General features: G+C 42.6%; 1 protein-coding gene across 2 annotated transcripts in view; it reads left to right on the top strand.

Moving 5' to 3' along the window:
- Positions 1-24108, top strand: part of LOC128702521 (alpha-aminoadipic semialdehyde synthase, mitochondrial-like) — a 187210-nt gene that overhangs the window by 15692 nt on the left and 147410 nt on the right. For both annotated transcript variants that reach the window (XM_070080185.1, XM_070080186.1), the window contains exons 2-3: positions 1688-1790; positions 11494-11649. In XM_070080185.1, coding sequence (XP_069936286.1) covers positions 1692-1790; positions 11494-11649 — 255 coding nt within the window. In that variant the 5' untranslated portion in view covers positions 1688-1691. The remainder of the gene's footprint in view (positions 1-1687; positions 1791-11493; positions 11650-24108) is intronic.

Consider the following 24108-nt stretch of genomic DNA (forward strand, 5'->3'; position numbering starts at 1 on the left):
AATAATAGACAGGTATTACAAGGACCACAATGGTAATAATGAACAGGTAGGACAAGGAGCACAATGGTAATAATAGACAGGAATTACAAAAGACCACAATCTTAATAATAGACAAGTATTACAAGGAACACAATGTTAATAATTGACAGGTATTACAAGGACCACAATTGTAAAAATAGACAGGTATTACAAGGACCACAATGGTAATAATAGACAGGTATTACAAGGACCACAATTGTAATAATAGACAATTATTACAAGGACTACAATGGTAATAATAGACAGGTATTAGAAGAACCACAATGGTAATGATAGACAGGTATTACAAGGACCACAATGGTAATAATAGACAGGTATTACAGGGACCACAATTGTAATAATAGACAATTATTACAAGGACTACAATGGTAATAATAGACAGGTATTACAAGGACAACAATGGTAATAATTGACAGGTATTACAAGGACCACAATTGTAATAATAGACAATTATTACAAGGACTACAATGGTAATAATAGACAGGTATTACAAGGACCACAATGGTAATGATAGACAGGTATTACAAGGACCACAATGGTAATAATAGACAGGTATTACAGGGACCACAATGGTAATAATAGACAATTATTACAAGGACCACAATGGTAATAATAGACAGGTATTACAAGGACCACAATGGTAATAATAGACAATTATTACAAGGACTACAATGGTAATAATAGACAGGTATTACAAGGTCCACAATGGTAATGATAGAGTGGTATTACAAGGTCCACAATGGTAATGATAGAGTGGTATTACAAGGTCCATAGTGGTAATGATAGAGTTGTATTACATGAATCACATGTACCCAAATATACTTACACTGTGACCTGTGAACGTTGAGAGATGTACACTCTGACCTGTGTAGGTTGACAGATGTTCAATGTGACCTTTGAAGTTTGAGAGATGTACACTCTGAGCTGTGAAGGTTGAGAGATGTACACTGTGACCTGTGAAGGTTGATAGATTTACCCTCTGACCTGTGAAGTTTGAAAGATGCACAGTGTGACTTGTGAAGGTTGAGAGATGTACACTGTGACCTGTGAAGGTTGAGAGATGTACACTGTGACCTGTGAAGGTTGAGAGATATACACTGTGACCTGTGAAGGTTGAGAGTTGTACACTGTGACCTGTGTAGGTTGAGAGTTGTACTCTGTGACCTGTGAAGGTTGAGAGATATACACTGTGACCTGTGAAGGTTGAGAGTTGTACACTGTGACCTGTGAAGGTTGAGAGTTGTACACTGTGACCTGTGAAGGTTGAGAGTTGTACTCTGTGACCTGTGAAGGTTGAGAGTTGTACTCTGTGACCTGTGAAGGTTGAGAGATGTACACTGTGACCTGTGAAGGTTGAGAGTTGTACTCTGTGACCTGTGAACGTTAATAATATAATAATAATAATAATAATAATAATAATAATAATAATAATAATAATAATAATAATAATAAAAATAATAATAATAATAATAATAATAATAATAATAATAATAATAATAATAATAATAATAATAATAATAATAATAATAATAATAATAATAATAATAATAATCCATGTTCTTGTGATTCTTGCAACTTTTGAGGATCAGTTTTAATAGTTTTATTTGTTTAGTTTTCTTTAAATATTTGTTTGTTTGTGTTTTATCAGTGCCATGCTGAGTGCCGCGCCCTTACCGGCATGCTGCCGTCCTGCACCACACTGCTGCCGTCCTGCACCACAATGCTGCCGTCCTGCACCACACTGCTGCCAGGTTAGAAGATGGATCAGTGTAGGGATAGTACCTCTGTGTGTGTACTCACATAATTGTGGTTGCAGGGATCGAGACTCAGCTCCTGGCCCTGACTCTTCACTGACTGCTACTAGGTCTTCGCTCTTGCTGCTCCATGAGCTTTATCATACCTCGTCTTAAGGCTATGTATGGATCCTGCCTCCACTACGTCCCTTGCTAGGCTATTTCACTTCCTGGCAACCCTATGACTTAAGAATTACTTCCTAACATCTCTGTGACTCGTTTGAGTCTTCAGCTTCCAATTGTGACCCCTTGTTTCTGTGTCCCCTATCTGGAATATCCTGTCTCTGTCCACCTTGTCTATTCCACATAGTATTTTGTATGTCGTTATCATGTCTCCCTTAACCTTCCTGTCCTCCAGTGTCGTCAGGCCGATTTCCTTAAATTTTCTTCGTAGGACTTTCCCTTTTGTTCTGGAACTAGCCTTGTTGCAAACCTTAGCACACTCTCTAATATCTTGACGTGTTTGACCAGGTGTGGGTTTCAAACTGGTGCTGCATACTCCAGTATGGGCCTGACGTACACGGTGTACAGTGTCTTGAATGATTCCTTACTAAGGTATTGGAACGCTATTCTCAGGTTTGCCAGGAGCCCATATGCTGCAACAGTTATCTGGTTGATGTGTGCCTCTGGAGACATGCTCGGTGTTATACTCACCCCAAGTTCTTTCTCCTTGAGCGTGGTGTGTAGTCTTTGGCCACCTAGCCTATACTCCGTCTGCGGTCATTTTTGTCCTTCACCGATCTTCATGACTTTGCATTTGGCAGGGTTGAATTCGAGAAGCCAGTTGCTGGACCAGGTGTCCAGCCTGTCCAGGTCTCTTTGAAGTCCTGCCTGATCCTTATCTGATTTAATTCTCATCATTAACTTCACATCATCTGCGAACAGGGACACTTCTGAGTCTATCCCTTCCATTATGTCGTTCACATATACCAAAAATAGCATATGGAGTTCAGTGATGAGAAATTTGAATTACTCCGATATAGAAAACGTGAGAAAATTAAAACTTCATTGGAGTACAAAACAAATTTCAACCACACAATAGAGCGAGACACTAATGTCAAAGACCTGGGAGTGATCATGTCGGAGGATCTCACCTTCAAGGACCATAACATTGTATCAATCACATCTGCTAGAAAAATGATAGGATGGATAATGAGAACCTTCAAAACTAGGGATGCCAAGACCATGATGACAATCTTCAGGTCGCTTGTTCTATCTAGGCTAGAATATTGCTGCACACTAACAGCACCTTTCAAGGCAGGTGAAATTGCTGACCTACAAAATGTACAGAAACCTTCACGGAACACATAACGGAGATAAAAACAACCTCAATTACTGGGAGCGCTTGAAGTTCCTGAACCTGTACTCCCTGGAACGCAGGCGGGAGAGATACATAGAAAATCCTAGAAGGACTAGTACCAAACTTGCACATGAAAATCACTCCCTACGAAAGCAAAAGACTCGGCAGACGATGCAATATTCCCCCAATGAAAAGCAGGGGTGCCACTAGCACGATAAGAGACAATACAATAAGTGTCAGGGGCCCAAGACTACTCAACTGCCTCTGAGCATATATCAGGGGGATAACCATTAGACCCATGACTGTCTTCAAGCAGGCACTGGACAGGCTCCTAAATTCAATACCTGACCAGCCGGACTGTGGCTCATATGTTGGATTATGTGTGGCCAGCAGTAGCAGCCTGGTTGATCAGGCCCTTATCCACCATTATGCCTGGTCACAGACTGGGCCGTTGGGGCGTTAACCCCTGGAAATCTCTCCAGGTGTACTCCAGGTTCTAGGACTGACCCCTGTTGGACCCCGCTCGTCACAGGTGCCCACTGTGATACCTCATCACATACCATGATTCATTGTTGCCCCCCTGTCAGGTATTCTCTGATCCATTGCAGTGCCCTTCCTATTATATGCACCTGAACCTCTGCACTAATCTCTTGTGAGGAACTGTGTCAAAGGCCTTCCTGCAGTCCAAGTAAATACAATCAACCCACCCCTCTCTCTTGTGTCTTACTTCTGTTAATTTGTCATAAAACTCTAGAAGGTTTGTGACACAGGATTTGCCTTCCATAAATCTGTGCTGGTTGTCGTTTATAATCTTGTTCCAGGTGCTCCACCACTCTCCTCCTCATAATCTTCTACATGACTTTGCATACTATACATGTCAGTGATACTGGTCTATAGTTTAATGCCTCGTTTCTGTCCCCTTTCTTAAAAATGGGGACTACATTTGCCATATTCCATACCTCAGGTAGTTGCCCAGTATCAAGGGATGAGTTGAAAATTGTGGTTACAGGCACAGATAGCTTTTCTGTTCCCTCTCTAAAGACCCAAGGAGAGATGTCCGGTCCCACGGCTTCTGAGGTATATAGGCTACTTAGCAGTTTCTTCACCACCTCCTCAGTTGTGTGTATGTCATCCAACACTTGTAGCTATAACCCATGTTGGTATCCCCCTATGTTCGGTCTTCCCAGAGTCCTTCCAGTCTCTACTGTAAATACTTCCTTAACTCTCGTGTTGAGCTCCTCACATACCTCTTGATCGTTTCTTGTGAGGTCCCCACCTTCTTTCCTCGGCATGATCACCTGGTCTTTGACTGTTGTCTTTCTCCTAATGTGACTATACAGCAGTTTCGGGTCAGACTTGACTTTCAATGCTATGCTCTTTTCGTACTATAACTGGGCCTCCTCCTCATCTGTGCATACTCGTTTCTGGTTCTTCGACTGATCTGTGTGTATGTGTGTGTGTGTGTGTGTGTGTGTGTGTGTGTGTGTGTGTGTGTGTGTGTGTGTGTGTGTGTGTGTGTGTGTGTGTGTGTGTGTGTGTGTGTGTGTGTGTCTGTGTGTGTGTGTGTGTGTGTGTGTGTGTGTGTGTGTGTGTGTCTGTGTGTGTGTGTGTGTGTGTGTGTGTGTGTGTGTGTGTGTGTGTGTGTGTGTGTGTACTCACTTATTTGTACTCACCTATTTGTGGTTGCAGGGGTAGAGTCATAGCTCCTGGCCCCGCCTCTTCGCTGATTGCTACTCGGTCCTGTCTCTCCCTGCCCTATGAGCTTTATCATACCTCGCCTTAAAACTATGTATGGTTCCCGCCTCCACTACGTCACATTCTAGGCTATTCCACGGCCTGACTACTCTATGACTGAAGAAATACTTCCTAACATCCCTTTGATTCATCTGAGTCTTCAACTTCCAATTGTGACCTCTTGTGTCTGTGTCCTTTCTCTGGAACACCCCGTCTTAGTCCACCTTTTCTATTCCGCACAGTATTTTATATGTCGTTATCATGTCTCCCCTGACCCTCCTGTCCTCCAGTGTCGTCAGGCAGATTTCCCTCAACCTTTCTTCGTAGGACAATCCCCGTAGCTCGTGGACTAGTCTTGTTGCAAACCTTTGCACGTTCTCTAATTCTTGACGTGCTTGACTAGGTTTGGATTCCAAACTGGTGCTGCATACTCCAGTATGGGCCTGACGTAAATGGTATACAGAGTCTTGAACGAATCCTAACTGAGGTATCGGAACGCTATCCGTAGGTTTGCCAGGCGCCCGTATGCTGCAGCAGTTATCTGATTGATGTGCGCCTCAGGAAATATGCTCGGTGTTATACTCACCCCCAGATCTTTTTCCGTGAGTGAGGTTTGCAGTCTTTGGCCATCTAAACTATATTGTGTCTGTGGTCTTCTTTGCCCTTCCCCAATCTTCATGACTTTGCATTTGGCAGGATTAAACTCAAGGAGCCAGTTGCTGGACCAGGCTTGTAGCTTGTCCATGTCTCTTTGTAGTCCTGCCTGATCCTCATCCAATTTGATTCTTCTCATTAACTTAACATCATCTGCAAACAAGGACACTTCTGAGTCTATCCCTTCCGTTATGTCGTTCACATATACCAAGAACAGCACAGGCCCTAGGACTGACCCCTGTGGAACCCCACTTGTTACAGGCGCCCACTCTGACACCTCGTCACGTACCATGACTCGTTGTTGCCTCCCTGTCAGGTAATCTCTGATTCATTGCAGTGCCTTTCCTGTTATGTGTGCCTGATCCTCTAGCTTTTGCAGTAACCTCTTGTGAGGAACTGTGTCGAAGGCCTTCTTGCAGTCCAAAAAAATGCAGTCGATCCACCCCTCTCTCTCTCTTGATTTACTTCTGTCACCTTGTCACGAAACTCTAGTAGGTTTGTGACACAGGATTTTCCTTCCCTGAAACCGTGCTGGTTGTCAATTATACACTTGCTTCTTTCCAGGTGCTCCACCACTCTCCTCCTGATGATCTTCTCCATGACCTTGCATACTATACACGTTAGTGATACAGGTCTGTAGTTTAGTGCCTTATGTCTGTCGCCCTTTTTAAGAATTGCGACTACATTTGCCATCTTCCATACCTCAGGGAGTTGCCCAGTTTCAAATGATGTGTTGAAGATCATTGTTAATGGCTCACACAGTATCTCTGCTCCCTCTTCAAGGATCCACGGAGAGATGTTGTCTGGTCCCACCGCCTTTGAGGTGTCAAGTTCACATAGCAGCTTCTTCACCTCCTCCTTGGTTATATGTACCTCATCCAGCACTTGCTGGTGTGCCCCCCTGTTCTGATTTCCTGGAGTCCTACTTGTTTCCGCTGTAAATACTTCTTTAAATCTCGTGCTGAGCTCCTGACATACCTCTCGGTCGTTTCATGTGAACTCCCCATCACCCTTTCTCAGTCTGATTATCTGGTCCTTGACTGTTGTTTTCCTCCTGATGTGGCTGTACAACAGCTTCGGGTCAGACTAGACTTTCGATGCTATGTCATTTTCATATAGTCGCTGAGCCTTCCTTCCTATCTGTGCATATTCTTTTCTGGCTCATCGACTAATCTCTTTATTTTCCCGAGTTCTCTGTCTTCTGTACCTTTTCCATTCTCTAGTACACCTAGTTTTTGCCTCGTTCTGTTCTTCCCATTATTTCTGCTTCCCTTGGGAACAAACCTCTCCTCTGCCTCTTTGCATTTTGTTGCCACATAGTCGATCATTTCTTGTACTGGTTTTCCTGTCAGTTCCCTCTCCCACTGAATGTCTTGCAGAAAGTTCCTCATGTATAGTTTGGTTTTTCCCAACCTATTCCTGCTACTCTCTCCACTTGGAGCTCAACTATGTAGTCGATGCACAGAACCATATGATCACTAGCTCCCAGGGGTTTTTCATACATGTTATCCTCGATGTCCGAACTACTCAATGTGAATACAATGTCCAGCCTTGCTGGTCCATCCTCTCCTCTCTGGTAGTGTCTCTAACATGTTGATGCATGAGGTTTTCCAGTACCACATCCATCATCTTTGCTCTCCATGTTTTGGGCTCCAGGTTTTCCCAGTCAATCTCCTTGTGATTGAAATCACCCATAACTAGTAACTTTGCTCCCCCATGTGTGCTCTCCTGGCCACCTCGGCTAGTGTGTCGATCATTGCTCTGTTGCTCTCATCGTATTCTTCTCTTGGCCTCCTGCAGTTCTGTGGTGGGTTGTACATTACTGCAATTATCACCTTATGTCCCTCAGACTGGATTGTTCCTACTAAGTAGTCTCTTTCACCTGTGCCATCCATTCCATCCATTTTCTCAAAACCCCACTGGTTTTTAATGAGCAATGCAACTGCTCCTCCCCCTCTCCTCCCTCAGTCTTTCCTGACGATTTGATATCCAGACGGAAAGATTGAATCTGTTATTATTCTGGTGAGTTATGTTTCTGTGAGTGCTATTATGTCTGGGGATGTTTCCTTGATTCTTTCATGCCACTCCTCATACTTATTTGTTATTCCATCTGCATTTGTATACCACACCTTCAACTTCTTTTCTAAGACTGTGGTCTGGGAGGTATATTGGGGTTGGGGAAGTAAGTGACCTGATAAGGAACTATGGGTGGTTGCTGTGGGGGTGGAGTTTGTAATGCAGTGGGTGGGGGCATTGGATATGGCATGAGTGTTTTGGTTTAGAGTGTTCGGTTGCACTGGGGTTCACCTGATTGGCGGGCTTCTGTAGGAAGTTGTGTTTTTGGTCTTCTTCCTGTGTCTGGGATCTCCTGTCTGTCTTCTCCATCCCCTCTCTTTCCTCCTTTCTCCTTTGTACCATCTCTCTCAGTCTCTGCCTTTCTTCTTGTGTTCTGTCGCGGTCAAGATACACCTTCCTGTATGCCGGCATGTCCCTTAATCATGCTTTCTCCTGCAGGATCCTGTTCCGAGTCGATTCTGCCTTAAAGGTCACTTTCACTGGCCAGGTTATTTTTTTTTTGCAAACCCCCCCCTATTCTCCGAAAATTTTCAAGCTGGGTCATGTCGTCTTCTCTTATTGCTTTTATGATGCTTTCAATTGCTTTTTTCCCCTTGTTTTCTTGCTTCATATGTTTCCCCTTCAACTTCCTGGAGCCCATACACAAAGACTGACCTCTCCCTTTCATTCTCCCACTGCATATCCCTGTGTATCCCCTCATTCAATTTGATTTCCTCCATTACAGCTTTCCTTTCTTCAGTTTCACTAGCTAATGTACTTGGGCTCAGTGGCCTGTCATTTCCCCTTCTCGGCTTTCCCTGGGCTCTGCTGTGGTCTGCTAGGGCCTCCACATATAGCTTATCTCTTTCATTTACTACAGTCTCCTCTGATAGAGCTTCTACATGCACTTTTGCTCCTTCTTTCCTACAGTCCCCTTATTTGTGACTGAGGTAGCAGTCTCTGATGTCAATCCCAAAATGTTCTTTAGTTCTTTAGGCAGTTTCAGATTTTTCAGTTCCTCTTCTAAACTCTGTATCCTAGCCTCTGCTGCTTTGACTTGCACCTCCCACTTCCTGCTTTCCATATCTATCTTCTCTTCCATTCTCATCCTAAGTTCTTCTAGTTTCTTTTCCCATTCATGTTCCCTTTTCATGAGCTCTGCTGCCCAATCTTCCTTTGCAGCTTCCTCCTCCTGTCCCTTGGTTTTCCTTCTTGCTCTCTGGCAACCCATTTTTGTTTTATCCTGATTGCCTCAGAGTGGGAAGCCTATGTAATTCTGTGTGTTCGGTTAGTAGTGTGTTTGTCAGAGTGTGTGGAGGGGGGGGAAGTAGAGAAGGAACTCTGGCTATGTGGGAGAGGAGTGGGGAGGGGGATTTAGGGGGGAATATGGGGAGTGGGAAGGAGGGAGAAGCAAGTGGGTGAGTGGGAGAGGGAGTAGGGGAAGGAGGGAGAGGTGGGGAGGGGGAGGGGTAGGATCAGGGGAAGGAATGAGATGTCGGTGGGGGAGGGGGGAGTGTATGTGTGAGTCTGGATATGTGTGTGTGTGAGTGTAAGTGTGTGTGTGTGTGTGTGTGTGTGTGTGTGTGTGTGTGTGTGTGTGTGTGTACTCACCTAGTTGTACTCACCTAGTTGAGGTTGCGGGGGTCGAGTCCGAGCTCCTGGCCCCGCCTCTTCACTGATCGCTACTAGGTCACTCTCCCTGAGCCGTGAGCTTTATCATACCTCTGCTTAAAGCTATGTATGGATCCTGCCTCCACTACATCGCTTCCCAAACTATTCCACTTACTGACTACTCTGTGGCTGAAGAAATACTTCCTAACATCCCTGTGATTCATCTGTGTCTTCAGCTTCCAACTGTGTCCCCTTGTTACTGTGTCCAATCTCTGGAACATCCTGTCTTTGTCCACCTTGTCAATTCCTCTCAGTATTTTGTATGTCGTTATCATGTCCCCCCTATCTCTCCTGTCCTCCAGTGTCGTCAGGTTGATTTCCCTTAACCTCTCCTCGTAGGACATACCTCTTAGCTCTGGGACTAGTCTTGTTGCAAACCTTTGCACTTTCTCTAGTTTCTTCACGTGCTTGGCTAGGTGTGGGTTCCAAACTGGTGCCGCATACTCCAATATGGGCCTAACATACACGGTGTACAGGGTCCTGAATGATTCCTTATTAAGATGTCGGAATGCTGTTCTGAGGTTTGCTAGGCGCCCATATGCTGCAGCAGTTATTTGGTTGATGTGCGCTTCAGGAGATGTGCCTGGTGTTATACTCACCCCAAGATCTTTTTCCTTGAGTGAGGTTTGTAGTCTCTGACCCCCTAGACTGTACTCCGTCTGCGGCCTTCTTTGCCCTTCCCCAATCTTCATGACTTTGCACTTGGTGGGATTGAACTCCAGGAGCCAATTGCTGGACCAGGTCTGCAGCCTGTCCAGATCCCTTTGTAGTTCTGCCTGGTCTTCGATCGAGTGAATTCTTCTCATCAACTTCACGTCATCTGCAAACAGGGACTCCTCAGAGTCTATTCCTTCCGTCATGTCGTTCACAAATACCAGAAACAGCACTGGTCCTAGGACTGACCCCTGCGGGACCCCGCTGGTCACAGTGTGTGTGTGTGTGTGTGTGTGTGTGTGTGTGTGTGTGTGTACTCACCTAATTGTGGTTACAGGGGTCGATTCAGAGCTTCCTTGCCCCACCTCTTCACTGGTCCCCACTAGGTCCCCTCTCTTCCTGTTCCATGTTTTATCGTACATTATCGTGCATACTCCAGTATGGGTCTTACGTATATAGTGTACAGTGTTTTTAATGACTCCTTACATAGATGCCGAAACTCTGTTCTTAGATTTGCCAGGCGCCCGTATGCTGCACCAGTTATCTGGTTGATGTGCTCCTCAGATGTGTTCGGTGTTATACTCACTCCAAGATCCTTTTCCTTGAGTGAGGCTTGTAGTCTTTGTAGTACTCTGTCTGCTGTCTTCTTTGATCATCCACAATCTTCATGACTTGGCACTTGGTGGGGTTAATCTCCTGGAGCCAGTTGTTGGACCAGTCTTACAGCCTGTTCAGGTCTCTTTGTAGTCCTACCTGATCCTCATGCACATGAATTCTCCGCATTAACTTCACATCCTCTTCAAACAGGGACACTTCTGAGTCTATCTCTTCCGTCATGTCATTCACATAAACCAGAAACAGCACTGGTCCTAGTACTGACCCCTGAGGAGCCCCACTCGTCACAGGCGCCCGCTCTGACATCTCGTCACGTACCATCACTCGTTTCTTTCCTATCAGGTTTTCCTTGACCCATAGCAGTGCCTTTCCTGTTATTCCTGCTCCTATTGCTTTTGCGCTAATCTCTTGTGTGGAACTGTGTCAAAAGCCATTAACGTCCAAGAAACTGTCGTCTACCCATTCCTCTCTCTCCTGTCTTCTGTCACCTTGTTGTAAACTGCAGTAGGTTTGTGACACAGGATTTTCCCCTCCCTGAAACCGTGCTGGTTATCGTGTATACCCTCATTCATTTTCAGATGCTCCACCAGTCTTCTGATAGGATTCTTCATTACTTACTGTGTGTACCTGGGTGTTAGTTGAGTGTTGTGGCTGACTTTCTGGCACACCACCCAGCAATCACAGTAACAACAAGACAGTCAAAATGGCTTTGTTAGATTATCCTCAGTCAGGTTATCCTGTGTTATTTGCACTTTAAGATCTTTTTAAAAAATTAAAGCTTTTAAGGACATTTTTCAAACCTTTCCTAACCATTTAGCAGGTTTCAAGCTTTTTCTCAAGCCTTTTAGTACATTTTCCAAACCCTTTCCTAACCAATTAGCACTTTCAAGCTATTTATCAATCTTTTTAGGGCCTTTTCCTAACCATTTAACATTCTTCAAGACATTAAAAGCCTTTTTTTTTCACTGATTACAACAGAGGAACGTTCGTGGTCGTGTGCTGGCCATCCGGCGTGAAGACCATAGTGTCTGGGAGAGAGGAGCTCCTCTTGGACCAACACAGGTCAAGCAACTGGTCAAGGATGGTGTTACTGTTATTGTTCAACCTTCTAACAGGAGGGCCTACCCCATGCAGGTCAGTGCAGGTCATTACTATTACTCCACGCAGGTCATCACCACTACCCCATGCAGGTTACTACTACTACCCCATGCAGGTCATTACTACTACCCCATGCATGTCATTACTACTACCCCATGCAAGCAGGGCCGGATTAAGAAGTCTCCGGGCCCTAGGCTATTAAGATTGGCGGGGCCCCTTTGAGTTACGGGTAAGCGAAGCGACCCCTTCCAGCTTGGGGGTGGAGGAGGGGTCGGTGTTAGCCTGTTTAAGGTCTAATTAAATACTACATTCTGGCTATTTAGATTAAATTTAATAGGGAAAGTACATCAAGACAACCAAAACCATTTACCAACAGCCATTATAACTATCTTGTTAAATCATGCATTTTAAAGAGAATAAACTCAAGACAGCATAGTATTACTAGATTAGGCTATTAAAGTAGTGACATCATGTACCTATTATATTCAGCATAACCACTACAGCACTGTTATTCCCTTTATAAATCACTGACCATTGTTGTTATCATTGCATCATGCATAAGACTATCAAATCATATAAACTCAAGAAAGTAAAGAATTGTTTATATTCACAGGCACTTCTTAAATAAACTTTTTTCTGGATTTCATATTGGCAAAATCATCAATTATATTCTGAAAATCAATATTTCTTGTTAGATCAGACTCAATGGTCAACAAGGCTAGGTTACACAATTTGTCTTGGCTCATTGTTGAACGGAGCTGGTTATTCACTCTTTTCAAAACAGAAAATGAACGTTCTCCTTCACAGTTAGTAGCTGGAAGTGTTAGGTAAAGGCGATACACTATGTCAACATTAGGGAAGGTTTCTGAGATACCTGCATTTCTTAAATGTTTCAAAGCAGCTGAGGGCGCACATTTTTCAGGTGGAGCTTTAATCTGATTCATATACCCAGAAAAATAAACTATTTCTTCAACAAATGTGTCCTGAACATCTGCTGAAAGGTGTTGTTGCAACTTTAATGCAGCTTCTCTCAATTCTGCATCTGGCATAGTAGTAATTTTGAACAGAAATCCAAACTTGTCATTGAGATTCTGGTAGATTTCTTTTCTTTTCACCAATTCTGTAATCAGTGAATCCAGAATGACGAAGTATGTAGCTGTCTTACATTTCTGCCTTGGGAGCAACACAATTTCATTGTCTGGCTCTTCAAAATTTCGTTTCCTCTTCCTTGACCGCTGATGATCAGCCCGGTAACTGTAGTCTTTCACCAGCAGTTTAGCTTTCTCTTCAAACACTTCAAAAGCTTCATCATTGCGAAGTGAGCTTACAAATTCCACTAAGCCTGCATAGAGGTTAGCACAAGTAGCTATTTCAATTTCAATTTTCTGAAGTGTCTTGTTCGTGGCATTTAACCGTTCCAGTATCCAGTCCCAAAGCACACAGAGTAAGGCCAATTCAAAATCTTCCAATTTTGATGCTAAGCTGGCTGCTTCGCTTCTTGTAGTTGCTGTCTGGTCTTCATCCTCTGCTATTTGGATCAAAGCAGAAAGTATTTCAGCAAAGCTGTCTTTCAAAGCATGTGTTGCATCATGCTGCGCTGACCACCTTGTTGTTGATAATGATTTGATGACATCTCCATGAATGGTTGACTTGAGTATACTCCACCGATGCGTTGAAGCAGAGAAAAAATTCAAGAGTGCTTGTTAAAGTCCAAAAAATGAAACTGCAGCGACACAACACTCCGCAGCACATGACCCAACAAGATTAAGAGAATGTGCTGAGCAGGGCACATATTCAGCAAGTGGGTTGATTTGCTTGAAACAGGCTTGCAATCCATTATATTTACCCGACATGTTACTTGCATTGTCGTAGCTCTGGCCATGGCAATCCATAATAGAGAGATCATGTTCAAGCAGAGTATCCAGTACTACATTCATCATTGTTTCTCCATCATGGCCTGAACGAGGAATGAATTTTATAAAGCGCTCTACAGGCTTACCACTGGAGTCGACAAAGCGAACAATGAATGTCAATTGATCTGTATGTGAAATATCTGGTGTTGAATCTACACTTATTGCAAAGTATTTTGCAGTTTTCACAGCTGCTATGATATTATTGAGGACCTTAGTCATCAGTTCAATAAATTCATTGCATATAGTAGATGACATGTAAGATACAGTGCCTCTTCCTGCATTCCCAAGGCGTGACACATGATTTGCTAAGAATGGATCGAATTGTGCTAACAGTTCTATGATCCTTAGGAAATTGCCATTGTTTTCCGAACCAAAAACCTCATTTTCTCCACGGAAAGCAAGTCCTCTTAGAGCTAAGAATTTTACAACAGCAACAACTCTTTCTAGAACTTTTCTCCAATAAGTGCGCTCTTTTTCAGTTTGATTTTCCAAATGAGAATCCAATAAGCCTTTTTTCTGTGCACGAAATACACTGGCTAAAATGCAGCTCCTGTGAGTGGTGCTGTTTTCATGTTCCTCGAAACACTTGGAATTTTTCCAGTCATTGAACCCCTGTGTGAAGGTATTTTCTTTGGTAGAAAATAGCGTGCATGCTGAACAGTACACTTTTCCTGAGCTTTCAGAGTATACCATCCATGATCTTTTCACAGTTTCTGAATTTGCAAGCTTCCTATAAAACATAGATGACTTTAAACAACGACGACTTCCATCATCATAAATCCTTGCTGATTTCCTAAAGTCAATGTTCAGAGTTTAACTGAAGTTTTCTGCAATGAAAGCATTACGTAGAGAATCTGGGATTACATTTGGCCATGAGGCAGGATCTTTTAAGACAAATCCTGTGGATGAAATGTCCGTTGAGACATTGAGAGGAGACACAAAAGAAGTAGATGCTGGCTGAGAAATAATGGAGGGAGGGCTTCCTGTATGATCTGACGTATCTGCAGATTCAACTGTACTGGTAACATCAGAAACTGTTTTGTTGAGCATGTCTGTGATCTTTCTGCAGCTTCCTACATCTTTCTTTTTCTGTTCTTCTTCTTGAATTTTCTTCTTTCTTTTCTGTGACTCACTCGCATAAGAACGTCCAACATCACGTTCACGAGATGCCATAATGAGGATGTATCACTGTCTGTAATCATGCAAATACAAATTTTTCATTATCAATTATCATTAATTTTTTAATTATTATTAATTTTTTTTCTGTCAATTGGGGGGATATGGCCCTTGTAGCCCCCTTTCCTCTGGCTGCGCATCTAAAAATTCAAAACGTTACCAGAAAGGAGTCATATACAGAACTTTTACCATAGATTAGGTTAGTGGTTTAGGCTACGAATATTTTACTAATTCATCCTCCTTGATCTCCAATTTACTTAAACAGAAATCATACTGAGTCCAAGAACAATGCACAATGGTATTTATATTACCATTTTCATAACTAAACTAATCATCATGTTTTGCATGATATATGGCCTACCACCATAGATAAGGACATGAGAATTAAAGAATGCAGGGACAATTTTCAGTTTCACCCAACCAACGATTTTCTGATGTGGCTTATGTGTTTCTGGGGAAATATGTAGTAAATTAATTGATGTTCTACATCACTTCCGTCGCAACTTGAAAACTAAGCATTTGCGACGGAAGTGATGTAGAACATCAATCAATTGAGATCTGTTATTGAAATGATAAAGACTTAAAGACAGGACAAAGTGCTTTTAAAACCTACAAACGGAAGTCAGTTTGCGTTTTTAGGTTTTTCTTTATAGTATTTTTACCAAAAATGCGTCTTTACTGGTCCATGCGTCTTTACTGGTCAAGTAACCCTATCAGGTACCTCCCTTAACATTTAGAGGCGAAAACAAACATTTATCCATACACATCAATGTCTATCAACAACACTTTAGTTAATTTGTCACATTACAAGTCTAGATAACGTGTAATTACTACAGAAAATTGGAGAGGAATCTCCCATACTCAGCCATTAGCGGGAAAACACAGCTGTTCTGATGTAAACAAAGGCGTGTTGAGTGTTGCCATCTATGGTTAGGTTTATTTATTTTTCTTTTATTTTATTTCATTATTTATTTTTGTTTTGATTAATTTTTAAAAATCAATTTTACTCTCCAAACACTTGAACTTTTTAGGTAGGGACCCCTTTGCACTTGCACCATGTGCGCAGTCTTGGATGAGCCCCTGAACCCCTTGGACCGTGGGGCCCCCAAATGCGCGGGGCCCTAGGCAAATGCCTAGTTTGCCTATGCAGTAATCCGGTCCTTCATGCAAGTCATTGCTACTACCCCATGCAGGTCATTACTACTACCCCATGGAAGTCATTACTACTACCCCATGCAGGTCATTACTACTACCCCATGGAAATAAATTGTATAAAATACCGACACAATGGAAATATAAACACGTATGCAGTATAATGTGATCCTTTATTGACAACGTTTCACCCACACAGTGGGCTTTTTCAAGTCACAAACAGATCTATCTGGGGTGGAAGGTACGAGAGTATTTATAGGATGAAATTAGGTGGAGAATGCTGTGTTAGGTGGAGAATGCTGCATGTGACAATCTCCCGAGTAGGATGATAGTCTAGAACCTTGGGTAGGTTTAAAAAGAGATTGGACAAATATATGCGTAGACCTTCTGCAGTGTTCCTCCATTCCTATGTTGTTATGTGGGATAGCGATGAAGAAGTTTCTTGGCGAGTGGTTCAGCTATGTTATAGAAGCCATTGTTCTGGTTGAAGTTGTTGGATATAGAGATAAGCGATGATTCACGGATTTTTCGGTATTGAGTGTTGTCTTCTCTGGCTATAAGTCTTGAGTTCTGTAGTTTATTAAATGGTTGTGTGAATTACGGTGTTGTACACTTTCTTGGATCATCAGACCTGCTTGCATATTGGTGTTCTGAAATACGTGTTTGGAGGTCTCTTGATGTTTCCCCCACGTATAATTTGCTGCAGTCGTTACAAGGGATTATGTATACCCCTGCAGAGGATGGAAGCTTGTCCTGTCTACTACTGGTAATGTCCTTGATGGTCGTGGTTGTGGTGGTAGATACTGGGAATGACGTATTGGAAAAGATGTTGGAAACGTGTTTGGCAATGGAGTTGGTGGGGAGGACTATGTATCTCTTCTCGGCAGTGTCTTCTCTGGGTGTGTTGAAGATGTTTAATGCCCGTCGTTTGCAGTCTCTGATGAAGTGACGAGGATAGTGGAGTTTAGAAAATACTTGTTCAATTAGAGAGCATTCTTCCTCAAGGAACTTATTGCTGAGATTCCCTCAACATTACAGAGGTACATAATGGGTCTGGGGACTGTACCTCAACATTACAGAGGTACATAATGGGTCCAGAGACTGTACCTCAACATTACAGAGGTACATAATGGGTCCAGTGACTGTACCTCAACATTACAGAGGTACATCAAGGGTCCAGAGACTGTACTTCAACATTACAGAGTTACATTATGGGTCCAGAGATTGTACCTCAACATTACAGAGGTAAAAACTGGGTCCAGGAACTGTACCTCAGTATTACATTATTATTACAATCAAGGGGGAAACGCTAAACCCGTAGGATTATACAGCGCCTGGGGGGATGTGGAAGGCATGTAAGCTTAATTCGGGGAACTGGAGCACAGATCCAATTCAGTAAATCAAGAGCCCCTCACCAACATCAAGGAACCTTCCTTGAGGGGACCTCAACATTACAGAGGTACATCATGGGTCCAGGGACTGTACCTCAACATTTGGGGTCCAGGGACTGGGCCCCAAAGTTCTGATAGCTGAACTAGGTACAAAGAAATTATAGAACAAAATTTCAAAGTGCCAGTTAGTTAGAGTCCTCGTAGGCGCCAGTTAGTTAGAGTCCTCGTAGGCGCCAGTTAGTTAGAGTCCTCGTAGGCGCCTGTTAGTTAGAGTCCTCGTAGGCGCCAGTTAGTTAGAGGCCTCGTAGGCGCCAGTTAGTTAGAGTCCTCGTAGGCGCCAGTTAGTTAGAGTCCTCGTAGGCGCCAGTTAGTTAGAGTCCTCGTAGGCGCCAGTTAGTTAGAGGCCTCGTAGGCGCCAGTTAGTTAGAGTCCTCGTAGGCGCCAGTTAGTTAGAGTCCTCGTAGGCGCCAGTTAGTTAGAGTCCTCGTAGGCGCCAGTTAGTTAGAGTCCTCGTAGGCGCCAATTAGTTAGAGGCCTCGTAGGCGCCAGTTAGTTAGAGTCCTCGTAGGCGCCAGTTAGTTAGAGTCCTCGTAGGCGCCAGTTAGTTAGAGGCCTCGTAGGCGCCAGTTAGTTAGAGTCCTCGTAGGTGCCAGTTAGAGTCCTCGTAGGCTCCAGTTAGTTAGAGGCCTCGTAGGCGTCAGTTAGTTAGAGTCCTCGTAGGCGCCAGTTAGTTAGAGTCCTCGTAGGCTCCAGTTAGTTAGAGTCCTCGTAGGCGCCAGTTAGTTAGAGTCCTCGTAGGCGCCAGTTAGTTAGAGGCCTCGTAGGCGCCAGTTAGTTAGAGGCCTCGTAGGCGCCAGTTAGTTAGAGTCCTCGTAGGCGCCAGTTAGTTAGAGGCCTCGTAGGCGCCAGTTAGTTAGACTCCTCGTAGGCTCCAGTTAGTTAGAGGCCTCGTAGGTCCCAGTTAGTTAGAGTCCTTGTAGGCGCCAGTTAGTTAGAGTCCTCGTAGGCGCCAGTTAGTTAGAGTCCTCGTAGGCGCCAATTAGTTAGAGGCCTCGTAGGCGCCAGTTAGTTAGAGTCCTCGTAGGCGCCAATTAGTTAGAGGCCTCGTAGGCGCCAGTTAGTTAGAGTCCTCGTAGACGCCAGTTAGAGTCCTCGTAGGCTCTAGTTAGTTAGAGGCCTCGTAGGCGTCAGTTAGTTAGAGTCCTCGTACGCGCCAGTTAGTTAGAGTCCTCGTAGGCGCCAGTTAGTTAGAGGCCTCGTAGGCGTCAGTTAGTTAGAGTCCTCGTAGGCGCCAGTTAGTTAGAGGCCTCGTAGGCGCCAGTTAGTTAGAGTCCTCGTAGGCGCCAGTTAGTTAGAGGCCTCGTAGGCGCCAGTTAGTTAGAGTCCTCGTAGGCGCCAGTTAGTTAGAGTCCTCGTAGGCGCCAGTTAGTTAGAGTCCTCGTAGGCGCCAGTTAGTTAGAGTCCTCGTAGGCGCCAGTTAGTTAGAGGCCTCGTAGGCGCCAGTTAGTTAGAGGCCTCGTAGGCGCCAGTTAGTTAGAGTCCTCGTAGGCGCCAGTTAGTTAGAGTCCTCGTAGGCGCCAGTTAGTTAGAGTCCTCGTAGGCACCAGTTAGTTAGAGTCCTCGTAGGCGCCAATTAGTTAGAGTCCTCGTAGGCGCCAGTTAGAGTCCTCGTAGGCTCTAGTTAGTTAGAGGCCTCGTAGGCGTCAGTTAGTTAGAGTCCTCGTAGGCGCCAGTTAGTTAGAGTCCTCGTAGGCGCCAGTTAGTTAGAGGCCTCGTAGGCGTCAGTTAGTTAGAGTCCTCGTAGGCGCCAGTTAGTTAGAGGCCTCGTAGGCGCCAGTTAGTTAGAGTCCTCGTAGGCGCCAGTTAGTTAGAGGCCTCGTAGGCGCCAGTTAGTTAGAGTCCTCGTAGGCGCCAGTTAGTTAGAGTCCTCGTAGGCGCCAGTTAGTTAGAGTCCTCGTAGGCGCCAGTTAGTTAGAGTCCTCGTAGGCGCCAGTTAGTTAGAGTCCTCGTAGGCGCCAGTTAGTTAGAGTCCTTGTAGGCGCCAGTTAGTTAGTGTCCTCGTAGGCGCCTGTTAGTTAGAGTCCTCGTAGGCGCCAGTTAGTTAGTGTCCTCGTAGGCGCCAGTTAGTTAGTGTCCTCGTAGGCGCCTGTTGCCACACAGTTACAAATATACAAAGTACAAAGCGAGTGTCGAAAGACTGAAGATAAAAAAAAAAGAGAGGATGGTTAACGAGGAACTGTGAGGTAACATACAGCGAATGGGAACAAGTTAGCGAGAAAAGGAACAAATATATAACCAGAGAAGGTGGAAGCATTAGCAGGTAGTGCCGCCATAGAAGGTTGGTGTCATTACAAATATAAAGTGTTACTTAACAAAAGTGAAGTGTAATTTACTAAAAGTAGCAATATACAAGTGGTAAGTGTGGTAAATAAGGACCCAAACGGGCAGTGAGAATAGAATAATTGAGGCGGAAGGTCAAGGAGCACGAGTCATCGTACAGTGAGACCGGGATGGAGGAATCGACAACATGTATAAGAAGTAACGTATAACTCACCTACGGGGAAGTTTGAGTGATAGAGCCGGACCTACGATCACTGGTAACTGGCTCTTACAAATTTGCTCTGGAGTGATTATCATACATACAGCATCTGGCATTAGTAGGAAGATACAATTGGTACGAGCAAGGAATTGATGACCTAAGTAGAAGACGTGCGTGTGGCGAAGTAAGTGCAGGCCAAGAGGACTAGACATGACGAAAATTTTACTGTTATTGGTATTACTATTGTTAGGAGAAGTACTATGAGTATACTGTTATATTGATATTCTGATACATGTGGGCATACTGAGGTGTGGGCATACTGAGGTGTGGGCATACTGAGGTGTGGGCATACTGAGGTGTGGGCATACTGAGGTGTGGGCATACTGAGGTGTGGGCATACTGAGGACAATAAATGCACACACATAATATTGGTATTATTAGTATAACATTAGTGTAATATTAGTATTATTAGTATAATATTGGTATTATTAGTATAATATTGGTATTATTAGTATAACATTAGTGTAATATTAGTATTATTAGTATAATATTGGTATTATTAGTATAATATTGGTATTATTAGTATAATAATAGTGTAATATTGGTATTAATAGTATAATATTGGTATTATTAGTATAACATTAGTGTAATATTGGTATTATTAGTGTAATATTAGTATAATATTGGTATTATTAGTGTAATATTAGTATAATATTGGTATTATTAGTATAATATTAGTATAATATTGGTATTATTAGTGTAATATTAGTATAATATTGGTATTATTAGTATAATATTAGTATAATATTGGTATTATTAGTGTAATATTAGTATAATATTGGTATTATTAGTATAATATTAGTATAATATTGGTATTATTAGTATAACATTAGTGTAATATTGGTATTATTAGTATAACATTAGTGTAATATTAGTATTATTAGTGTAATATTAGTATAATATTGGTATTATTAGTGTAATATTAGTATAATATTGGTATTATTAGTATAATATTAGTGTAATATTGGTATTATTAGTATAATATTAGTGTAATATTGGTATTATTAGTGTAATATTAGTATAATATTGGTATTATTAGTATAATATTAGTGTAATATTGGTATTATTAGTATAATATTAGTGTAATATTGGTATTATTAGTATAATATTAGTGTAATATTGGTATTATTAGTATAATATTAGCATAATATTGGTATTATTAGTGTAATATAGGTAGTAGGTTGGTAGACAGCAACCACCCAGGGAAGTACTACCGTCCTGCCAGATGACTGTGAAACAGAAACCTGTAACTGTTTTGCATGATGGTAGGATTGCTGGTTTCTTTTTCTGTCTCATAAACACGCTAGATAACAGGGATATCTTGCTACTCCTACTTACACTTTGGTCACACTTCACAGACATGCACATGCATATATATATACATACATCTAGGTTTTTCTCCTTTTTCTAACTAGCTCTTGTTCTTCTTTATTTCTTCTATTGTCCATGGGGAAGTGGAAAAGAATCTTTCCTCCGTAAGCCATGCGTGTCGTATGAGGCGACTAAAATGCCGGGAGCAATGGGCTAGTAACCCCTTCTCCTGTAGACACTTACTAAAAAAGAGAAGAAGAAAAACTTTATAAAACTGGGATGCTTAAATGTGCGTGGATGTAGTGCGGATGACAAGAAACAGATGATTGCTGATGTTATGAATGAAAAGAAGTTGGATGTCCTGGCCCTAAGCGAAACAAAGCTGAAGGGGGTAGGAGAGTTTCAGTGGGGGGAAATAAATGGGATTAAATCTGGAGTATCTGAGAGAGTTAGAGCAAAGGAAGGGGTAGCAGTAATGTTAAATGATCAGTTATGGAAGGAGAAAAGAGAATATGAATGTGTAAATTCAAGAATTATGTGGATTAAAGTAAAGGTTGGATGCGAGAAGTGGGTCATAATAAGCGTGTATGCACCTGGAGAAGAGAGGAATGCAGAGGAGAGAGAGAGATTTTGGGAGATGTTAAGTGAATGTATAGGAGCCTTTGAACCGAGTGAGAGAGTAATTGTGGTAGGGGACCTGAATGCTAAAATAGGAGAAACTTTTAGAGAGGGTGTGGTAGGTAAGTTTGGGGTGCCAGGTGTAAATGATAATGGGAGCCCTTTGATTGAACTTTGTATAGAGGGGGGTTTAGTTATAGGTAATACATATTTTAAGAAAAAGAGGATAAATAAGTATACAAGATATGATGTAGGGCGAAATGACAGTAGTTTGTTATATTATGTATTGGTAGATAAAAGACTGTTGAGTAGACTTCAGGATGTACATGTTTATTGAGGGGCCACAGATATATCAGATCACTTTCTAGTTGTAGCTACACTGAGAGTAAAAGGTAGATGGGATACAAGGAGAATAGAAGCATCAGGGAAGAGAGAGGTGAAGGTTTATAAACTAAAAGAGGAGGCAGTTAGGGTAAGATATAAACAGCTATTGGAGGATAGATGGGCTAATGAGAGCATAGGCAATGGGGTCGAAGAGGTATGGGGTAGGTTTAAAAATGTAGTGTTAGAGTGTTCAGCAGAAGTTTGTGGTTACAGGAAAGTGGGTGCGGGATGGAAGAGGAGCGATTGGTGGAATGATGATGTAAAGAGAGTAGTAAGGGAGAAAAAGTTAGCATATGAGAAGTTTTTACAAAGTAGAAGTGATGCAAGGAGGGAAGAGTATATGGAGAAAAAGAGAGAGGTTAAGAGAGTGGTGAAGCAATGTAAAAAGAGAGCAAATGAGAGAGTGGGTGAGATGTTATCAACAAATTTTGTTGAAAATAAGAAAAAGTTTTGGAGTGAGATTAACAAGTTAAGAAAGCCTAGAGAACAAATGGATTTGTCAGTTAAAAATAGGAGAGGAGAGTTATTAAATGGAGAGTTAGAGGTATTGGGAAGATGGAGGGAATATTTTGAGGAATTGTTAAATGTTGATGAAGATAGGGAAGCTGTGATTTCGTGTATAGGGCAAGGAGGAATAACATCTTGTAGGAGTGAGGAAGAGCCAGTTGTGAGTGTGGGGGAAGTTCGTGAGGCAGTAAGTAAAATGAAAGGGGGTAAGGCAGCCGGGATTGATGGGATAAAGATAGAAATGTTAAAAGCAGGTGGGGATATAGTTTTGGAGTGGTTGGTGCAATTATTTAATAAATGTATAGAAGAGGGTAAGGTACCTAGGGATTGGCAGAGAGCATGCATAGTTCCTTTGTATAAAGGCAAAGGGGATAAAAGAGAGAGCAAAAATTATAGGGGGATAAGTCTGCTGAGTATACCTGGTAAAGTGTATGGTAGAGTTATTATTGAAAGAATTAAGAGTAAGACGGAGAATAGGATAGCAGATGAACAAGGAGGCTTTAGGAAAGGTAGGGGGTGTGTGGACTAGGTGTTTACAGTGAAACATGTAAGTGAACAGTATTTAGATAAGGCTAAAGAGGTGTTTGTGGCATTTATGGATTTGGAAAAGGCGTATGACAGGGTGGATAGGGGGGCAATGTGGCAGATGTTGCAAGTGTATGGTGTAGGAGGTAGGTTACTGAAAGCAGTGAAGAGTTTTTACGAGGATAGTGAGGCTCAAGTTAGAGTATGTAGGAAAGAGGGAAATTATTTCCCAGTAAAAGTAGGCCTTAGACAAGGATGTGTGATGTCACCGTGGTTGTTTAATATATTTGTAGATGGGGTTGTAAGAGAAGTAAATGCGAGGGTCTTGACAAGAGGCGTGGAGTTAAAAGATAAAGAATCACACACAAAGTGGGAGTTGTCACAGCTGCTCTTTGCTGATGACACTGTGCTCTTGGGAGATTCTGAAGAGAAGTTGCAGAGATTGGTGGATGAATTTGGTAGGGTGTGCAAAAGAAGAAAATTAAAGGTGAATACAGGAAAGAGTAAGGTTATGAGGATAACAAAAAGATTAGGTGATGAAAGATTGAATATCAGATTGGAGGGAGAGAGTATGGAGGAGGTGAATGTATTCAGATATTTGGGAGTGGACGTGTCAGCGGATGGGTCTATGAAAGATGAGGTGAATCATAGAATTGATGAGGGAAAAAGAGTGAGTGGTGCACTTAGGAGTCTGTGGAGACAAAGAACTTTGTCCTTGGAGGCAAAGAGGGGAATGTATGAGAGTATAGTTTTACCAACGCTCTTATATGGGTATGAAGCATGGGTGATGAATGTTGCAGCGAGGAGAAGGCTGGAGGCAGTGGAGATGTCATGTCTGAGGGCAATGTGTGCTGTGAATATAATGCAGAGAATTCGTAGTTTGGAAGTTAGGAGGAGGTGCAGGATTACCAAAACTGTT

The sequence above is a fragment of the Cherax quadricarinatus genome, unplaced genomic scaffold (assembly GCF_038502225.1).
Source record: "Cherax quadricarinatus isolate ZL_2023a unplaced genomic scaffold, ASM3850222v1 Contig205, whole genome shotgun sequence".
In the NCBI taxonomy this organism is placed as follows: domain Eukaryota; kingdom Metazoa; phylum Arthropoda; class Malacostraca; order Decapoda; family Parastacidae; genus Cherax; species Cherax quadricarinatus.